The sequence below is a fragment of the Phyllostomus hastatus genome, unplaced genomic scaffold, assembly GCF_019186645.2.
Source record: "Phyllostomus hastatus isolate PE091 unplaced genomic scaffold, TTU_PhHast_1.1 phas_scaffold_385, whole genome shotgun sequence".
In the NCBI taxonomy this organism is placed as follows: Eukaryota; Metazoa; Chordata; class Mammalia; order Chiroptera; family Phyllostomidae; genus Phyllostomus; species Phyllostomus hastatus.
The window spans coordinates 12280792-12298344 of NW_025334026.1; the positions used below are offsets into that span (position 1 = coordinate 12280792).

The window sequence follows — 17553 nt, forward strand, 5'->3', positions numbered from 1 at the left end:
GAAATACTCGGGAAGCCGGCTCCATGCGATCGGGGCTGGGCAAAGCAAGAAGGCAGGCGGCCATGGGCCCCAAGCTCGTCCTCTATCCTCTGCCCTCTGCCAGGACACACCTCACAAAACCCAGAACTCCCGGGACAGGAGGGGACACTAACACAGGCCACCTCTGCGTTCAAGAGCTTTACTGGGGTGGGAGCATCCCCTTTTAATTTGAGCGAATGTGGCCGGGCACTGGGGTGAGAAGGTTTGCCACACCAACTCACTTAATTTGCACACGTCCATTGTGAGAGTGAAAGGAGACACATGGCTGAGTGTCTGCAGACCTCAGCACTACTGGACCCGGGTCCCTGGCTCTTACCCCGGGGTCCTCACCTCTCTGCGCAGCCGCGGGGGGAGAGGGGGGGAGCACAGCCCCACCAGGCACTACCCGCCCCCCCCACCCCAGGGAGCCACTTCCGGCTCTGGCCGCAGATCAGAGCTGCTGGGCAGAGGCGGCGGGGCTGGTCTAGACAACCGAGAGGCGCCAGCCCCGCGCGGGGAGGGTTGTGAGGGCGTCAGGTGGGCCCAAGCGCTGTTGTGAGGCCGAAGCCCAGGCTGCAGCCGCTCACTGCCGGGTGGGGGCTGCCGTGAAGAAAGGGGACAGAACCGGGGGATGAGAGGCAGGGTGGGGGATAGACGGGGAGGAGCCTGGGTCACCAGGGTTAGAAGTTTGTACTCAGTGCTGTGGGGTATTAGAAACCCACGGAGGTTTTTAATTCAGGGAGATACAGTGTTACACCGGCGAAAGATGGGTTCCAGGAGAGAGGGGCTGAAGGCAACCTGTCAGCAGCTAGATTGGCCTTGTTTTCACGGGCAGTGTCTGCCCTGAGGGTGGTGGTCAGTGTAGAGTTGATGTTGCCCTGACCTGGAGAGAGACCTGGCCCAGGGCAGGGACCAGAGGATGGAGCCCAGCGCCCTGGGGAAGCACTGGGCCACTGGGACGTGGGAGGGAGGTGGTGGCTCCAGCCCAGGGAGGAACAGTTTGGGTGGGGTGGGCCAAGCTTGTGGTTTCTGGCTTTTCCATCATCTTTCCAGGAGGAAGTGGAGTCTAGAAGGCTGGGAAGCCTTCCCCGCAAGCTCTGGGCACAGAGGTGACCCAGAGGGCTCGCAGAAGCTACTGGACTGTTTGGATCATGTACTTAGCTCACTCAGAACTCGGTTCCTCCAAGTCTGAAGCCTCTTGCTGAAACTTGGCAGGATCCTATGGTCACCCCGACCCCTCCGAGCCCCAGCACTCCAGACCAATTGACCCTTAAGTTCTGTTGGCTGACCTTGTTACTCTCCTCCACTGGCCCAAACCACTGCCAGTTCTTGCTGGAACTGGAAGAGCCTCCCACGTGGTCTTCCAGCTTCTCTCACCACGGCTACTTCCTCGCTGCAGGAGGGCAGACCCTTCCAAAATGTGGTTCTGGTCATGGCTCTCCCCACTCCCCCCCACACTCCCATAAGTCTGTGAGGAAAAGGGTGAATCCTGGCCCCAGAGAACAGAGCTGGGCAAGCAGAACCCAGCCTGCACTTCTGCCCTCACTCACTCCTTCAGCGCAGCAGCATGTTAACAGCCTGCTCACTGCCCCCACCTACCCCCTCCATCTCCCTCCAGCCATTCTCCTCAAGCCCTCTGCTCCGGCAACTCCTTCCTCTTCCTGGAATGCCCAGGTTGTCTGTCCAACGACCCTGCCTTTGCACGCGTGGCTCTCGCCACCTAGAGCACCATCTGCCCCAACCCTCCCCACTTGGTCCCACCAACTCCACTTCAAGAATGGTTTCCTGATTCTGTGCTAGATGAGGTCACCCTGCCTTGCCATCTCAGAGCACTCTGCCCTTCCTCATCAGGATCCTTGGCTGGCATGCCTATCACCCCACCAGTGTGCCAGTGACTTGTGTTTCTACCTGTAGTCTTACCTTGCCACCTAAGTGGCCTTTCTGAGACGTAATTATGACCCCATCACTCTGCTGCTCAAACACCCTGAGCTCCATCAAAAATCCACCCTACCCTCCAGGCCCAACCCAAAGCCCCCTCTCCAAGACACCTTCGCTCCAGCCATGGAGATCCCACACTTGATAAGCTTGACTTCACCTGAGTTACTGGGGCCAAGACAGCCTCCTACCTCAGGATGCACTTGGGGGCCAGTCTGGCACTTGGCCTTCTGGGGCCCCCTTCCTCATGTCCCATGGACCCAGCAGCAGAGAAATGAGCAGAGTCTGTACCCAGACATCAGGGCCCAGTGGTCAAGGACACCACCACTGCTTTGGCAAGGAAAGGGCTTTGGCAGGCCACCTGAGGTGGGTCTCCTGACCTCGTCTGAGGGACACCTGCAGTCGCAATTCCAAAAGAGAAGACGCCGCAACAGTTAAGAGCAGAGGCAATGCTTTTTTTTTTTTAACTTATTTAAAAAGGCCTTGGTGGCAGGAATATAGTGTAAAAATCATTGGAAAAACTAAAAGGCATCAATACATATCCGAATATACACTTTGTACATAAATTACATTTCCTTTAGTCTTTCTGAATGAGGTCCTGATTCAGCACTGAGGTCTAGTAATTCAGAGGTCCCGGCAGCTGCACGTTCAGGCCGGCATAGTCCACCATGTACATTGGCCATTGCTAGAGAGAGGGCGACAAAGGGTCCCAGTTAGGACTCCAGGTCACGTAGAAAGAACACCAGAACACTTAGCTCTGCTTTCTGAAGGGCTTCCTCAGACCCTCTTTATTTTGAGGCTGCTAAAGGCCCAGAGAGGGGACGTGACCTGCCCGAGATCATGCAGTAGCCATGGAGCCGGGGCGGGAGCCTTCTGACCTGTTCTCACCTGTGTCCAGGGACTAATCATGTGGAGCAGACGTGAGGGCCACAGGGAACAGGGGAATTGGCTCAGAACAGGTGGTCACTCCCATAAACTCAGCCCCCTCTAGGTCTCATGCTCTAAGAAGCTGTCATGTTTCTCTGGGGTTGGAGCCAGTCACCCTCTGTGGGCACTCATACAGCCAGGCAGGGAGAGATGCAAAGCCTGCACTTTTTTCCAGGAAGGGGTTAAAGGGAAATGTGGTCAAAGGATAAAGAAATGCTGAAACCTACAAGAAAAAAAAATTTGATAGCTATGCATGTTAATTACTTATTGTGGTGATCACTTTGCAATATATACAAATACTGAATCATTATATTGTTTACCTGAAACTAATATAATGTATGTCAATTATGGCTCAAAAAAATGTTTCCCCGAATGCGTTCCAATATTCTCCCCATTTGGACTCAGGATTTCAAAGCTGGTATTTTGAAATCAGAAAGAACTCTCAAATGTATGCCCCTAATGAGGTTTTCCTCTTGTGTGGAAAGGAGCGAACCCAGCCACATCACAGAACAGGCGGAGCCTCGCAGATGGGTTCTCCACCCACCACGGACTGTAGTGAGGCCAGAGTCAGTCAGCCTCCCACTTTCGTTTTCCTCACCTCCACTCTGCGGGTAGCACCCACACATCCCAGGGCCATGTTGGGGTGCTGTGTGAGATGTGAGCACAGAGATTAGCCTCGCATCTGACCACCTTGGAAACCTGGCGTCCTGCTCTGACACTGCCCAGGAGAGTGGGCAGGTCCCTTGCCCTTCTCGACTTTGGGACGTCTGCCCACCTGCCCAGTGGGGATGGGACTTTCTGTCCAGGCATCTGTGAAGCCCTGATGCGAGGGCGGATTACCTTGTGGGTAGATCAGGCAGTTGTGTCTGCAACCAGGGGCTGTGGAGCCCACTCAGAGCCCAGTGCCTCCCCCGACCCCAAACCTATACCCCATAGTAGGCAGCCCTGCCCGAGTGTAGGGCGAAGGCCAGAAAGAAGAGTGGTCAGGTCCAGATCTGTGCAACTTTACCACGAGTGAGATCTGGTTGGTGGAGGCCATGGACTCTGGGTTGGAGGATGAGGAAGAGGAAGACGAGGAGGAAGAGGAGACCGAGTTTCCTTCGGAGACACGCTTTCTCTTGCGCTTGGGGATGCTGCTGTCTTTGGCTGGTGGGAGAAAAGGTTGCTGACACCGGATGCCGAGGCCATTGTCTCAGCCTTCCAGACACCCCTGGAGAGGACCTTTGCTTTCAGGTTTAAAGTCCCCTTCTCACCAGTCAAGGCTCCCAACCCACCAGCTGAGGCCCATCTCTCCAGCTTCCTTCTCTAACCAGGCCCCATAGCTCATTCGTCCACCTCCTGCTTCTGCTCACCTGTCTGCCTTTGCTACCACTATCGCCTCACCCCCAGCTAGGCCTCCCCAGAACTCCCAGAATCCCCCCTAGGGGCCAGAATCCCACGGTGAAGAGCACCGCCTCCACAGCTACACAGACGGCACAGATCTGGCTTCCTTTCCTTTCCTCGCCAGTAAAATGCCAGTAAGATTCTGCAGGGTTGCTGGGAGGGTCCCATGAGATAATGTGCCCAGCCCCCAGTGAATACTCGGAAAGTGAGAACTGGTATCCATATCATTGCTACTGTTACTGCAGATGCATGACGACCTTAACCTGACCATGCTGTGACAGATGACATTCACAGGTACACTCAAGTAGACCAGGCAGTGTCCCAAGGTAAAAGAAACTCCACTTTGGAGACAAAAACCCTCAGTTCAAATTTCACTGCTGCCATTTACTAGCTGCATGGCCCCAGGAAACCAACAAAGCTCTGGGAGCCGAAACGGGAAAAACTGAGTGATGGGCGGCTCAAAGGGACTGTGGGTGCGAAAGAGCCCAGCACCAAGTGTGGCACAGAGCAGGCCTCAGCAGGGGTTTTGTTGCTGCTGAGTTGAATTCATGTGAACAGGTAAGACTTAGAAATAAGATCTGCAATGGTGTGCTACATAAGTGGGGCCTGGGGCCTGACCGGGGAACGGGCTGCTGAGCAGAAACCTCGCCCAGGCCACCAGCAGGGTCTTCACGCCACGGTGCGAGGGCAGGCTGGCTCAGGGGCAACTGTCTGTCCAGCTGGTGGGGAAACACCAGAACCTGGGGGTCTGCAATGTGATATAAACAGAGACCCCCGGGAAGGAGAAGACTCTGGAGGCAGGGGGAGCCCAGGCTATGAGCTGAGGAGGAGGGAATTTTGTGGGGGGCAGGAGGGAGCTGCTGGCGACTGGCTGGGCCCCTGGATTGTGCCTGTGTTGGCAGGGTGCGTGCCTGCACCAGACTATAGGCTTTTAGAATCTTTCCGTCTGCAGGTACCTAGGCGACCTTAAAGATGCAAGAGGGGCTGGTCCAGGGCTGTGGCCTGTCTGGGTCCCCATAAGACCTTAAAGACAGCCACGGTGGGGAGTGGTGGATGTGATTGCATTTAATCTGATAATCAGTCCCAAATTCTCCTCCTGTCTGAGGCCTCCTCAGGGCTTTCTGCATCTCTGCCTTTGATCTGGAAGCAGCTCCCAACCTAGTCACCTCCTTAACCCGAGTGCCTGGTGCCCAGCCCGGCCCCCTCGATTTGCACGTGGTAGGAGGAGGTGGTCTCTGGTTGGGCTGTGCACCCCAGGCACTGGAGACTCAGGCGAAGCCGGACCTGTCTGGAGTTGGGACCTCAGGCTTCAGGCTGGGGTGGGGTGGTGTTCCTGAACCCCACTACCGTTCCCACTGAGCAGCCACTCCAGCGTCTACAGTCCCCAGTGGCCTGTAGTATAGATGGACAGTCTGGTCACAGGAGTGCAAGTAGCCACCACCTCCCTATGTGGCCTTGGCAAGTCCCTCCGCGTCTGTGGGGTTCAGCTGCCCAGCTATACAACGAGGGCGCACCTCCCAGTCGCCCAGGGGAACATCCTCTGGAGTCCTATCCCACACCTTCTCAATCAGACAGTCTCCCAGGACCTGAAAGGTTCTGAAGGCCCAGGGGCTGGGGCAAATGCAGGCAGAATCCAGGGGGCCCAGCCAGTCTCAGGAGGCACACGGGCCTGCCTACCTTGCCCTTGCCAGTCACATGTCACCTATTCTCGCCTCAGGTGGCTTCTGTGAGCCTACCTCACATCCCCCTCCCCCTGGCTCTAGCCTGTCCCTCATCCTCTCTCTAGCTGATCTGACACGCTCAGCTGTGCTGGGGCATGCCCCCCGCCCTCCATAGGGCACCCACAGGGTTCCTGGGGCCCTCTGGGAATACTGGCTCTGTAGATGGAAATCTTAGGTTCCCTGGAGAGGTACTTGGTGGGAGGGATCTACTCTTCTCTGGGTGGCCAGCCACCTGTTGCCTGACACCTGTTGAATGTCCGCAGATTGGTCCCTGAGAGGCAGAAGTGTGGCTTCTTCAGCCTCTGATTTACCTGGCACCTTGGCGTCATTGCAGATTTCTGCAAAAGGTCTGAAAAAGAAATGAGGTTGCAGTTAGAAAATGAGGATTTCTCTTCGTTCTCACCTGCTCCCTGAACATGGACATCTAAGTTAGCCAAGTAAGACCTGGATGAAAACGGTCAGCAGACCCCCTCTCCCCAGAGCAGACAGGCCGATGACGGCCCGCCTGGCCCTGGTGAGAGCCGTGCCAGGCAAATCGCCCTCTGGGGCTTCTTCCCTCGTCTCCAAAGTGAGCCTGTGGTCTGACCAAGTGATCAGAAATGAGTGCCTAGATTTGTGAATGGATATTCATCGTGACATTTTTTTTACAAGTGTTTTTTAAAAAAGATTTTATTAATTTATTCTTAGAGAGAGGGGAAGGGAGGGAGAAACAGGGAGAGAAACATCAATTGGGGACCAGACCTGCCACCCAGGCACATGCCCTGACTGGGAATGGAACTGGTGACCTGTCTCTCTGCGGGGTGATGCCTAAGCAACTGAGGCATGCCGGTCAGGGCAACAAAGTTTTCCTTTTTTATTTTATTAGTTATTTTACTTGCAGCATTTTTTACATAATCAAAAAAAAATTAGATGCAACCCAATGTCTGTTATAGAGACAACATGGTCCATCTGTACTGTCTTTAAAGGGAGTTGTCACAGACAAAAATAACTCACAAGTGAAATCAAAATGGCCAGACAGGAGACACATCAAGTTTTATTTAGTCTGTGGGCAAATACTGTAGGACTTCAGTTTCATTTTCTCCAAGAGCGCGTCTAAGAGGCATAAGAAGAGTGGAATGGAGGAAGGAAAACCCTAGGAGGTCTGCGGCTGGTTTCTCCGGGGGCTGCTTGTGGGGCGGGCACTTCCTCCTGCGTCTCCTGTGTTTTCCAGTTGCTACTTCCGGGCGTGGAAGGGGCAAGGGAACCTCTGCTCTTCATGTGAGACCTTTCTGAGTGGTTTGATTATTTGTACACATGCAAATATTATTTTCACTTCAAAACACCTAGTGTAAGATTAAGAAGAAAATACACGTAGGGAAAACTGTGGAAGAAATACACCATAATGCTGACTCTGCAAAGGAGAATTATGGGCTACCTCCTGTTCTTCTGCCTTTTTAGGTTTCCCTAGTTTGTTTTTCAATCTGAAAATAAATTAACTATTCTATTTGTTCTTTAAAGGCTATAAGGATATATGGTAAAATACGAACAAAAATAAATAAAGATAAAATATGGACAGTTGTTATTTCTGGGTGATAGGATTTTCAAGGACTGGTATTTTCCAAATACCATCAAAAAGGGTAAAAATGAATGACACAGCCAGAAAGTCAAATTTAATTGAAATTGTAAAAGTAAACACCATGAAAGCTGAAGACTGTCATCAGGACACTGGGTAACACAGACTAAATGTTTGTGTCCCTCCCCCGACCCCAAATTCTTATGTTGAACCTAGTCTTCGAGGGGACAGTATGAGGAGGCAGGGCCTCTGGGGGTGATTAGGTCACGAGGGTGGAACTGTCATGAGTGGGATTGACGCCTTACAAAGGAGACCCCAGAGAGCCCCCCTTGTCCCTCTGACCATGTGACGACACAGGGAGGAGGTGGCCATCTGTAAACCAGAAGGTGGGCCCTCAGCAGACACTGAACCTGCCGGCAACTTCCCAGCCTCCAGAACTGTGAGAAGCACATTTGTGCGCCACCACCTGATTGACAGCATTGTGTTCTCGCAGCCTGAACAGTGGGAGAGACTGGGTCTGGGGCCGAGCTGCCCCACTGTGACGTCCACCATCCATCTCCTCCACCTGGCTATCAGGTTCTTGTCCTTACGATGCGAGCCTTCAGCTAGCCCATCTCCCGGATTCAGTGCAAGTGCACAACAGGTCTCTCACTCCCCGTGTCCCCCCGCTCTCGGCTGGGCCTGCCATAGGGATTCTCCTTCCGGGGCCACACAGCACCCTCTCCCACAGCCCTTGCCCGCTCTTCCCACCCTGCCCCAGGTGCCGGGGGCACTCACTGCAGCTGGTTGATGATGACCATCCGGACATGTTCCCGGGCCTTCAGGATCTTCTCTAGCCGGTGGATGTCGTACGTGTTGGGGTTCCGGAAAGGGATGTCATCAGGCAGGCCCGTGACCTCGACGGCATCTGGGCTGTCCCGGATGAGTTTGTAAGGGACCAGCACTGGCCGGTTCAGGCCCAGGGCCTCACCTGGAGGGCACGGGGGCCCAGGGAAGCAGAAGACGTCTGCTGTTAAAGGCCAAGCCTCTGGGAAAGGGCTGGAGCCTGGCAGAGCACAGCACAGCAGCCATCACATCCCAGGGAGAGTATCAAAGTCAACACACACACACGCTATTTTTTTCTTTATGCTCACCCGAGGACATGCTCACTGATCTTAGGGGGAGAGAAGGGGCGGAGAGAGAGAGAAACACTGGTCAGCCGCCCCTGGAACACGCCCAGACGGGGAATCGAACCAGTGATTCGAGTCCATGGGACACTGCTCCCATCTACTGGGCCACACCGGCCAGGGCCACCACACACACCATTTTAAAAGTTCAATTAGCAAAAGTAAAGATCTAATACCCGATGTTGATAATGAAACAGTTCCTGTCACTTTTGTGACGATGTGTTAAATGTTCACACCTAGAACTGAAATGGGGACTTGACATTTGCCTAAAATCCATTACTTTTGGACTTCTGGCAAGGTGGAGGCATAGTTGGACACACCGTACCTCCACGCACAACCAAGGTTAGAACAACAACAATTTAGAGGCAGAATAACACCCAGAATTGATAGAGAATTTATCAGAATAAAAGTTGGACAGTCAAGAAGTTGAAGTAGACTCGTTCATCCAGACCGGTAGGAGGGGTGGAGAGGAGTGGGCGCAGGTTGCGGCACGCGGAGATTGGGGAGAACTGGGCACATAAGGCAACAGAGCATGTAACTCTTCCGGGACGCGCAAGATTGCAGTGCAGCGGTGGACCCTGAGTACGCAAGCGGCGGCTGGCAGACCCAGTGAGGCGGCGATTGTGGACCAGGGCAGAGTGTACAACCCAGGATCCCAGGGGGGTTACTGAGGCCCCAGGAGAGCGGAGCTACCGCCATTGTTCCCTCCTGCTCCTGCCCCCACATACAACGTCACAATCTAGTGACTGGGGTGCCCAGCCCCGGGGAACACCTAAGGCTTCGCGCCTCACCGTAACAAGAGCGACCAGACCAAAAAAAGAAAAAAAAAAAGGAGAGAGCAAGAGACATGTCTCCAACAGAACAACAGCTCAACCCCTAGGACTCATCCTTTTGAGTGACTAAGAGCCAATCTATCAGATGCACAGTTCAAAAACACTGGTGATCAGGAAGCTCAAGGAATTGGTTGATTTTAGGTGCAAATTACATGAAAAAATGAAGGTTACCATAAAAGAGATGAAGGAAGATGCACGGAGAACCAATAGTGAAGGGAAGGAAACTGGGACTCAAAACAATAGAGTGGACCAGAAGGAAGAAAAAAACAACCAAGCAGGAAAGAATGAAGAAATAAGAATTCAAAAAAATTGAGGAGAAGCTTAGGAACCTCCAGGACATCTTTAAACGTTCCACATCTGAATTATAGGGGTACCAAAAGGGGAAGAGGAAAAGCAACAGATTGAGCACATATTTGAACAAATAATAAGGGAGAAATCCCCATTCTGGCAAAGGAAATAGACTTCCAGGAAATCCAGGAAGCTCAGAGAGTCCCAAAGAAGTTGGACCCAAGAAGAAACACACCAAGGCACATCATAATTACATTACTCAAGGTAAACATGAAGGAGAGAATCCTAGAAGGAGCAAGAGATAAGGGGACAGTTACCTACAAAGGAGTTCCCATCAGACTGTCAGCTGATTTCTCAAAAGAGACCTTGTAGGCAAGAAGGGGCTGGAAAGAAATATTCCAAGTCATGAAAGAGAAGGACCTACATCCCAGATTGCTCTATCCAGCAAAGCTCTCATTTAGACTGGAAGAGCAGATAAAGTGCTTCTCAAATAAGGTCAAGTTAAAGGAGTTCATCATCATCAAGCCCTTATTTTATGAAATGTTAAAGGGACTTATCTAAGAAAAAGAAGATCAAAAACATGTATAGTAAAAGGACAGCAAACTCACAATTATTAACAACCACACTTAAAACAAAAAGAAACTAAGTGAACAACTAGAACAGGAACAGAACCTCAGAAATGGAGATCACATGCAGGGTTAGCAACAGGGGAGCGGGAGGAGGAGAGAGGGGGAAAAGGTACAGAGAATAAGTAGCATAGATTGTAGGTTGAAAATACATAGGGGGAGGGTAAGAAGAGTATGGGAAATGTAGAAGCTAAAGAACTTATAAGTATGACACATGGACATGACTAAAGGGGGGGATATGGGTGGGAGAGGGTGTACAGGGTGGAGGGGAGTGAAGGGGGGAAAATGGGACAACTATAATAGCATAATCAATAAAATATATTTAAAAATTTTTTTAAAAATCTACTACTTTTATGTTAGAAAAAAACAAGTGCTCAAGTATTATGGATGCAATGATATGATGTCTTCGATTTAAAGTGCTGAAAATACTGAAGTACTGTGTGGAAACAGATAGAGTCACATTGGCCTAATGTTGGCGATCACGGAAGCTGGGCTGGGGCACAGCGTGGGCGTCATGTCACTCTCTGTGCTTCTGTGTTATGTCTGAACACTGGTTCCAAAACGAAAAGTGAAGAAGACCACAGCACAAACCACCAGCAGAGGCTTCCCATGCACAGTCAGAGTGAAACCCTAACTCAAGTCAGGCCTGCCCACCTCTCCACCCAATTGGAAGCCTCCCCATCCGCTTGCACTGGCCTTCTCACAGGTCCCCAGTCGCAGAGTGGCTCCCCATGCCTGGCAAGCTTTTCCTCAAATGTCTGTCCCCTCTTGATATTATTAAAGCCTAGGCTAAAATGCCCCCTCTCTGAGGCGCTTTCCTTTTCACCGGTCCAGAGAGGCCCTGGCCCTCCACCTCCTGCACTCTCTCCTGCATCTTGGTCACACTATGGGTTTTCTTCTTTTCCTTTCTCACTCTCTGAAGTTCTTCTTGGTAAAAAAGTTCATTGCTATGTCTCCTCTGCTACAATGCAAAATGGAGACAACACTAAATTCATCACAAATACAATTTGATGTATGCAGAGCACTTGGCACAGCTGGGCCCTCAGCAGTCTAGGAAGGGCTGTATCATTTGGAACTGCACTCCCAGAGGTCTCATCCCGGGCTCTGCCCTGGGTGCCTTCGGCACAGGGCCCAACATCTCCTGGCTCTCGTCTGTTCCACGTCCGACACCCTCCGCAGACCAAGACCCCAGCGGCTGGAGCAGACCCCTTCTGTTGTCCTCAGAGCTAAGTGCTGGTTGGGCAGATGGGCGTGTGCAGAGCGAGTACTTGGCCGTGGGCCATGACCTCTGCCAACACAGCGCAGCCCTAGAGGAGCAGAAATGCTGACCACTGCTGCTGCCCTGAGCACCACAGCCTGGCGTGCTTTCCCCCTTCTCAGACAGGGCAAGGAGGACAGCTCCCATCAGTCACAAGCAGAGCAACTATGTCCCCAGGGAGCTGGTGGGCCACGTGGGGGCAACAGAGGCCAGAGGGGATGCAGAGGGAGGAGGGGCCACCCAGGAAGACTAGCCCCACAGCCCCTCTCCGGGGAACTGACCGTATTTCTCATTGAAGAGCTCCTTCACCTGCTCCCGGAGGATCACCTTCTCCCCAAGTCTGTTGGCATCATCTTCATCTACAAGAGGAAGGCAAGAGGGTGTGAGGGTTGGCATGGGCTTGGCCACCAGACCTGTTCCTTCTCCCCTGACCCTCACCTGCTGCAGCAGTGTCTCCAGGCCCCGCTCACGCCCCTGCAGCCCGCTTCTGCCCCATCCACCCCACATTCCCTGAACAGCTGCCCTAACACAGGCCATGTCAGGCACGGAGCACCCTGAAGAGTGGGAGGCAGGGCCCCTCCTCTGAGGAACTCAAGCCCAGGGGGCGGCACACAGTCACAGCACCCACCCAGAAGAGACGCCTACGAGAGACTCGGGGCATGAATTGTGGTGCTCACCCCCATCTGTGCAAGTCTGGAGAAGCTCCATGGGAGAGCGACATGTTTAGGGGGTGTCTCTTTCTCTCAGAGGGCTAGTAAAGGGCTTGTGATAGATGCAGTGGGGTCGGGAAAGACACCCAGGCAGAAGGCCTGGCCCGTGCATGGTGCCAAAGGGTGATCGGACACAGTACACTGGTTGTGGCTGAAGCACAGGGTGGTGCTAGGGGAGGTAGCTGTGATGAAGCAGGTGCCAGTGTGACTGAGCTGGGCTAACAGGCACCCACCCTGGCTGCCTCACACACCAAGAGCCCCAGGCCTGTGATAGAAAGACAGAGTGTTCTGGGCACTGGTGCTGTTTACTTCCCCTGTGCAGGGCAACTCTCCCTGGGCCCTGGTGCTTGGACCCTGTGCTCCCTGAACCCTTCTCCTTGGCCTAGAGAAGCAGCTGAGGTCAGGGGAGCCCAGGAGATAGAGCCTGGGCTGGGATGGGGAATGTGGAGTATAGGAGAGGCCAGGGGAGGGGATGGCATGAAGAGGGTTGGGGACAGAGCAGCCTGCTGGCTTGTGGCCTGGGTTGGGGAGGGAGCTGGGGTTCCAGAAAGGGCACTTAGCACCATCACACAGTAACCATGGGCCTCTGAGGCAGGGGTGGCAGTGGGTGGGTGGAGCTGGACACAGGCAGGGAGCCAGGGCCTGGGAGATAAGGGACAGAACAGACGGAATGGGTCTGCAGGGAAAAACAACTCCTGGTGGAACCTGGAAAATCGCACAGGAACCAGTTCCATTTGGAAGGCGGACCTGGGAACTGCCTCCCCGGCAGTGGCTCTATCTCTCAGCGTCTGCTGCCCGGCCTGCACGTCACACCCCCCGTGACCGGGGGCTGCCCCACTCGGCAGAGAGCTTCCCACACTGCCTGTGGCCCCTGTGCCCAGTGCTGCGTCTCCCGAGGCTCCTGTCTGGGCCTGTTCCAGCCACACTCCTGACTGGAGCCTCTCTCTGTGAATTCCTGCCTGTCTCCTTTTAGCCGTCTGGGTGCCCGAGACACCACAAACCTTGGGCATCCCGGTTAACATCCTCTGCCTGTGTCCCCATCTTGGGAATGATGGCTCTTCTCAGCTGCCCCGAGACCCCAAACTCGGCACCCAGAAACCTCTTTCTCACAGGCCCCAACATGGCCCTTTTGGAGGGTCTCTAGGACCCCAGGCATGGCAAGAATCGACCTGATCCTTCCCCAGGTCCTGGGAAGACAACTGTGACAGGGTCCTGGGCCCAAGGATCACCTAGAGCCTTCAGGAAGGCGGCAGACCTCTGTACCTATCCCTTGCCAGCCAGCAGTCCTTGGTGCCAAGATTCCGCCCAGGCAGCGCAGCGCTGCAGAGGGCCGGGAAAGGGGGCTGGGTCCCACCAATGCTGCCAGACTCGTGGCTGGCAGCATTCCCAGACCCTGTCACGGCCCCTGCTCACCACAGCCGAGGACACACAAGCTCAGAGAGCTTAAGGAACTTGCCCAAGTTCCCACAGCTGCCGAGTGTCACCAATGCTCTCTCTGTCTGACCCGAAGCTCCGCTCTTTCACTCCACCACAAACCCTGGGCCTCCCGAAGCCTCCATCACCCCGTCTATAAAAAGAAAAGTTAATCTTTTCTTTTATTTCTTGCTTTATCAGCTCATAGTTCCAGGTGTGTCTCCTTGTGAGCCCAGGACGGGGCTGGACTTACAGGCGGTTCTCCACAAAGCCTGCTGCATCGAAAGGAAGTGGACAGCACTCAGATTTGAGCCCAACAAACCGAGGCTGCCGGAGGTCTCTGTGGAGTCTGAGAGCCCACCTCGGGCATCTGCCCTGCCTCCTGCTCAAGGCTCTTCCTGCCCTGTGGGTGGAGAAAGGGCTAGACAAGGCAGCCCCCTCATCTCGGGAGAGGGGATGCCAGGCACCGGAAGGGCACGGAACTTGGCAGTCAGAGGCCCGTGGGGCATGTGACATCACCTCTCAGCATTTCTGCTCATGCTGCTTTGTCCCCTGGTCAAATATTTCATGAGCACAGTCCCACTTGGACATGGTGCTGGGCACTTAGCAGAGAACAGAAAACAGCCTCAGTCTGAGGCAGGAGAGAGGGGAAGGCTTGGGGAGCCACCAGGTCTGAACACTGTCAGTGCAGGGCCTGTGGGAGCCTGTGGGAGCCCCAACTGAGCGGGGGGCCAGGGAGGTTTCCCAGAGGAGGTGACAGCCGCAGAACCCCATCTGCACACTGGGGCTCCAGGCATCCTGCAGCACTCGACACATGTCAGAAAACACTGAACGTGCCCCACTCCTTCCAAGCCCTGCCTGGTCTGCGGGAGAAAGCACCCCAAAGGCAGGCAGTAGCTGACAGGGAGGAGAGACACCACGGGACAGCCAACAGAAGACAGACTAGAGTCCTGGGCAGTACACGGGAAACAGTGGGAGCAGACGAAGGTCAGGGGAGTGGGACCTGGACTGCGTCAGGGACGGGGGTGGCTCTGGGAGGCGTCCGGGACACCTGAGCATCGTGGTCACAGCTGCTGCCGAGCACCAAGCACGTGCCATGTGCGGACTGTGCCAGGCCCGCCGCGCTTGTTGTCGCTGGGTATTCGGGCTCTCAGGCCCCGGAAGGATGCTTTTCAGCTTCTCCCCACCTCTTCGTTTTTATTTGATTTGGAGGAAGTAAGTTTCCATTTTCTTAAATGAATGTGTCAAGAAGTTTCTGGGGTGGACGGTAACCTGGAGGGGAGTGTGCCCTTGGCCCTCTGGGTACTCAGAGGGAACAGGAGGCAGCTCCTCGGGCTGCGTGAGCGAAGAAGTGACCCCCTTCCTGGAAGGGAGCCCCACGAGAGGTGAAGCTGCCCCTCCATGTTCCTGCTCCAGCCCCAACCTGTCCAGCTCCATCCAGGGGAGAGGAAAATGTGCCCATCAGAACACACTGGTGTTGTGGCTGGAGGTGCACAGGACAGAGCCGGTCATCCCCGGTGTGGACTGTGGTCAAAGCCCATGGCTTATGTAGCTTGCCCTGGCATCCTGGCTACCCCAGGGTGGAGACTGGTGCCTGGGGGGTGGGAGGCTACAGTCCATAGTCTAAAGGCTAGTTATTACCGTTCTGAACCCTGAGGCAGCTAACCTCTTCTGGAGGTTCAGAATAAGCCGTGCTTTCTGAGCTCCTCTGAACCTAGGTTGGCTGTAGAAGACACCAATAGCAGCAACATTTCAGACTGTTCTCCACTGGGAAACATCATGATTAGGGCTCAATGAGGAATGTATGTGTGTGTGTCCTCAATGTACCTGCTTGACTGCCTATGTACAGTGGGAAGGAAGGGGGTCCCCACAGACAGTGACAGGGAATGCCCCTGACCCACTAGATTGCAAGGCAATGGTGATTATAACCCTAGTGCTATGTGATATTTGGAAAATCACTCAACCTCTCTGGGCTTTCGTTGACACACCCTTCAAATGGGAATCCTAGCCTGATGGGTGGATCCAATCATATCACATAAAAAAGCTTAAGGTCTCAGGCCATCAAGGTTAAATTGTTGTTGATCGTGTTGAGACCACCTCAATTAACCTGTGGTCTCAGGAAATTAAATTTTACACAAAACTCTTCCAGATAATGGAAATTTATTCTTTTAATCACCTGTGTTCGTTTTAATCATTTTATAGGTAGACTGTTTTCTAAAATGCATCAGGTACCCTTCTCTTATCAAGTACATAGTGGGGGGGGCATGGGAGAAGTACCCTCGAGATCTGTCCCCTAGGGCCGTCCAGAAAGTGCTACCGAACCTGCCCCAGAAGCGGTGGCCTGTACCTGCTGCCTCTGCCCCACCCTGCGGGCATTTCTCCCGCCTCTTCCTGCTCATTCCAGTTCCCGGGTCTGCTCTCTTTCACGTCTGTCTGCTCCAGAAGCTCTCATCTCCTCCTTTCTAATCTGCTGTCTGTTAGCCTGAGGATTAACGGAGTTTTGCCGGGGGAAAGAAAGCAACCAAGTTTATTAAATCACAGCCATGGGAGGTTCACAGTTTTAAGCCAATCAGCTCAGGGTGATGCCTGGAGTGGCCCCACAGCCTTCTCTGGGGGCAAAGTGCAGAGCCCTCAATGGCCAGCCTGGTCTTTCTCAGGAAATTAAAGCCTAGTTTGAGGCCTGCAGCTCAGAATGACGACTGTGTGCTGATGATCGTGACCATAAACACAGGGCACAGAGGCAGCAGCGAGCGAAGGGCTGCTTACAGGAGAGGGCTACGCCCAGAAGAGCAGAGTGAGGATTCCTTCTCTCCCCTCTTTCTGCCAGGCCTGGGCCACCCAGGCCTCAGGCAGACCTGGACAGCTCTGGCCCTATGGACAGCAGAGAGCGGACGTACTTTGTTGGAACAGCTGCCTGCCACTCAGGTGGGAGAGGAGCCACAGCCCTCCCTCGGGCCTGCAGCCCCTACCACGCCTCCCTTTCCTGGCACCAGACCTTCACCAGGATGCGCAGGTGCACTTGGGTACTCCTTTTAACCCCTTCTCAGGCCTGCATGTAGGTGCAGAAGGAATCCTGTCATCGCTGTTTTAGATGGAGAAACTGAGGCTCAGAGAGGGGACGGCTGTACTACAGTGAGGGGGGACGCCCTTGCTAGGCCTGTGACTTCTTGTACCCAACAGAAACTTTTGCACGTGTGCACAAGGAAACATGTTTAAGGCCATTAGAGCAACCCAAACAACCTAGGATTGGAAGGCAAACGACTCCAGGGTGGTATAATAGCTCGATGAGTATTACGGAGCAGTATAAACCAAGGAGCTACAGCTACACATTTCCGCATTACGTGACATAAAGTTGAGTGATAAAATCAAGTTGCAAACTTGATACAATAGGGTACCTTGGTTATAAAAGTAAAAAAAAAAAAACAAATGAAACAATTTTGGCTTAGGCAAATGTACATGCCACAGAACACACAACAATTTAAAATATCAACCAGTGAACAATGGTCTTATCGTGGGGCAAAACAGTCATAAAAGACATTCTGGGGAGTTTGAACACAGACTGTACATTAGACAAAAGGGAGCCACTAGTGTCATGAGTGTTACCACAGAATCGAGGATATATAAAAGAAGGGCATTGTTCTGCAGGGACGTGGGAGGTGTGTGTTGAAATGTTTAGGCGTGAAGAGTCAAGATGCGTGCGACGTACTTCGAATGGAACGACAG

General features: G+C 53.5%; 1 protein-coding gene across 5 annotated transcripts in view; it reads right to left on the minus strand.

Annotated features, from left to right (window-relative positions):
* Positions 1-2387: 2387 nt before the first annotated feature.
* Positions 2388-17553, minus strand: part of GTF2IRD1 (GTF2I repeat domain containing 1) — a 102911-nt gene continuing 87745 nt past the window's right edge. For 3 of the 5 annotated variants that reach the window (XM_045819388.1, XM_045819387.1, XM_045819386.1), the window contains 5 exons: positions 11989-12066; positions 8314-8506; positions 6296-6333; positions 3890-4026; positions 2388-2638 (listed from right to left, as the gene is read on the minus strand). In XM_045819388.1, coding sequence (XP_045675344.1) covers positions 2570-2638; positions 3890-4026; positions 6296-6333; positions 8314-8506; positions 11989-12066 — 515 coding nt within the window. In that variant the 3' untranslated portion in view covers positions 2388-2569. Of the gene's footprint in view, positions 2639-3550; positions 4027-6295; positions 6334-8313; positions 8507-11988; positions 12067-17553 lie in introns of those variants that run through there. The other 2 variants (XM_045819384.1, XM_045819385.1) reach the window with 1 other exon arrangement.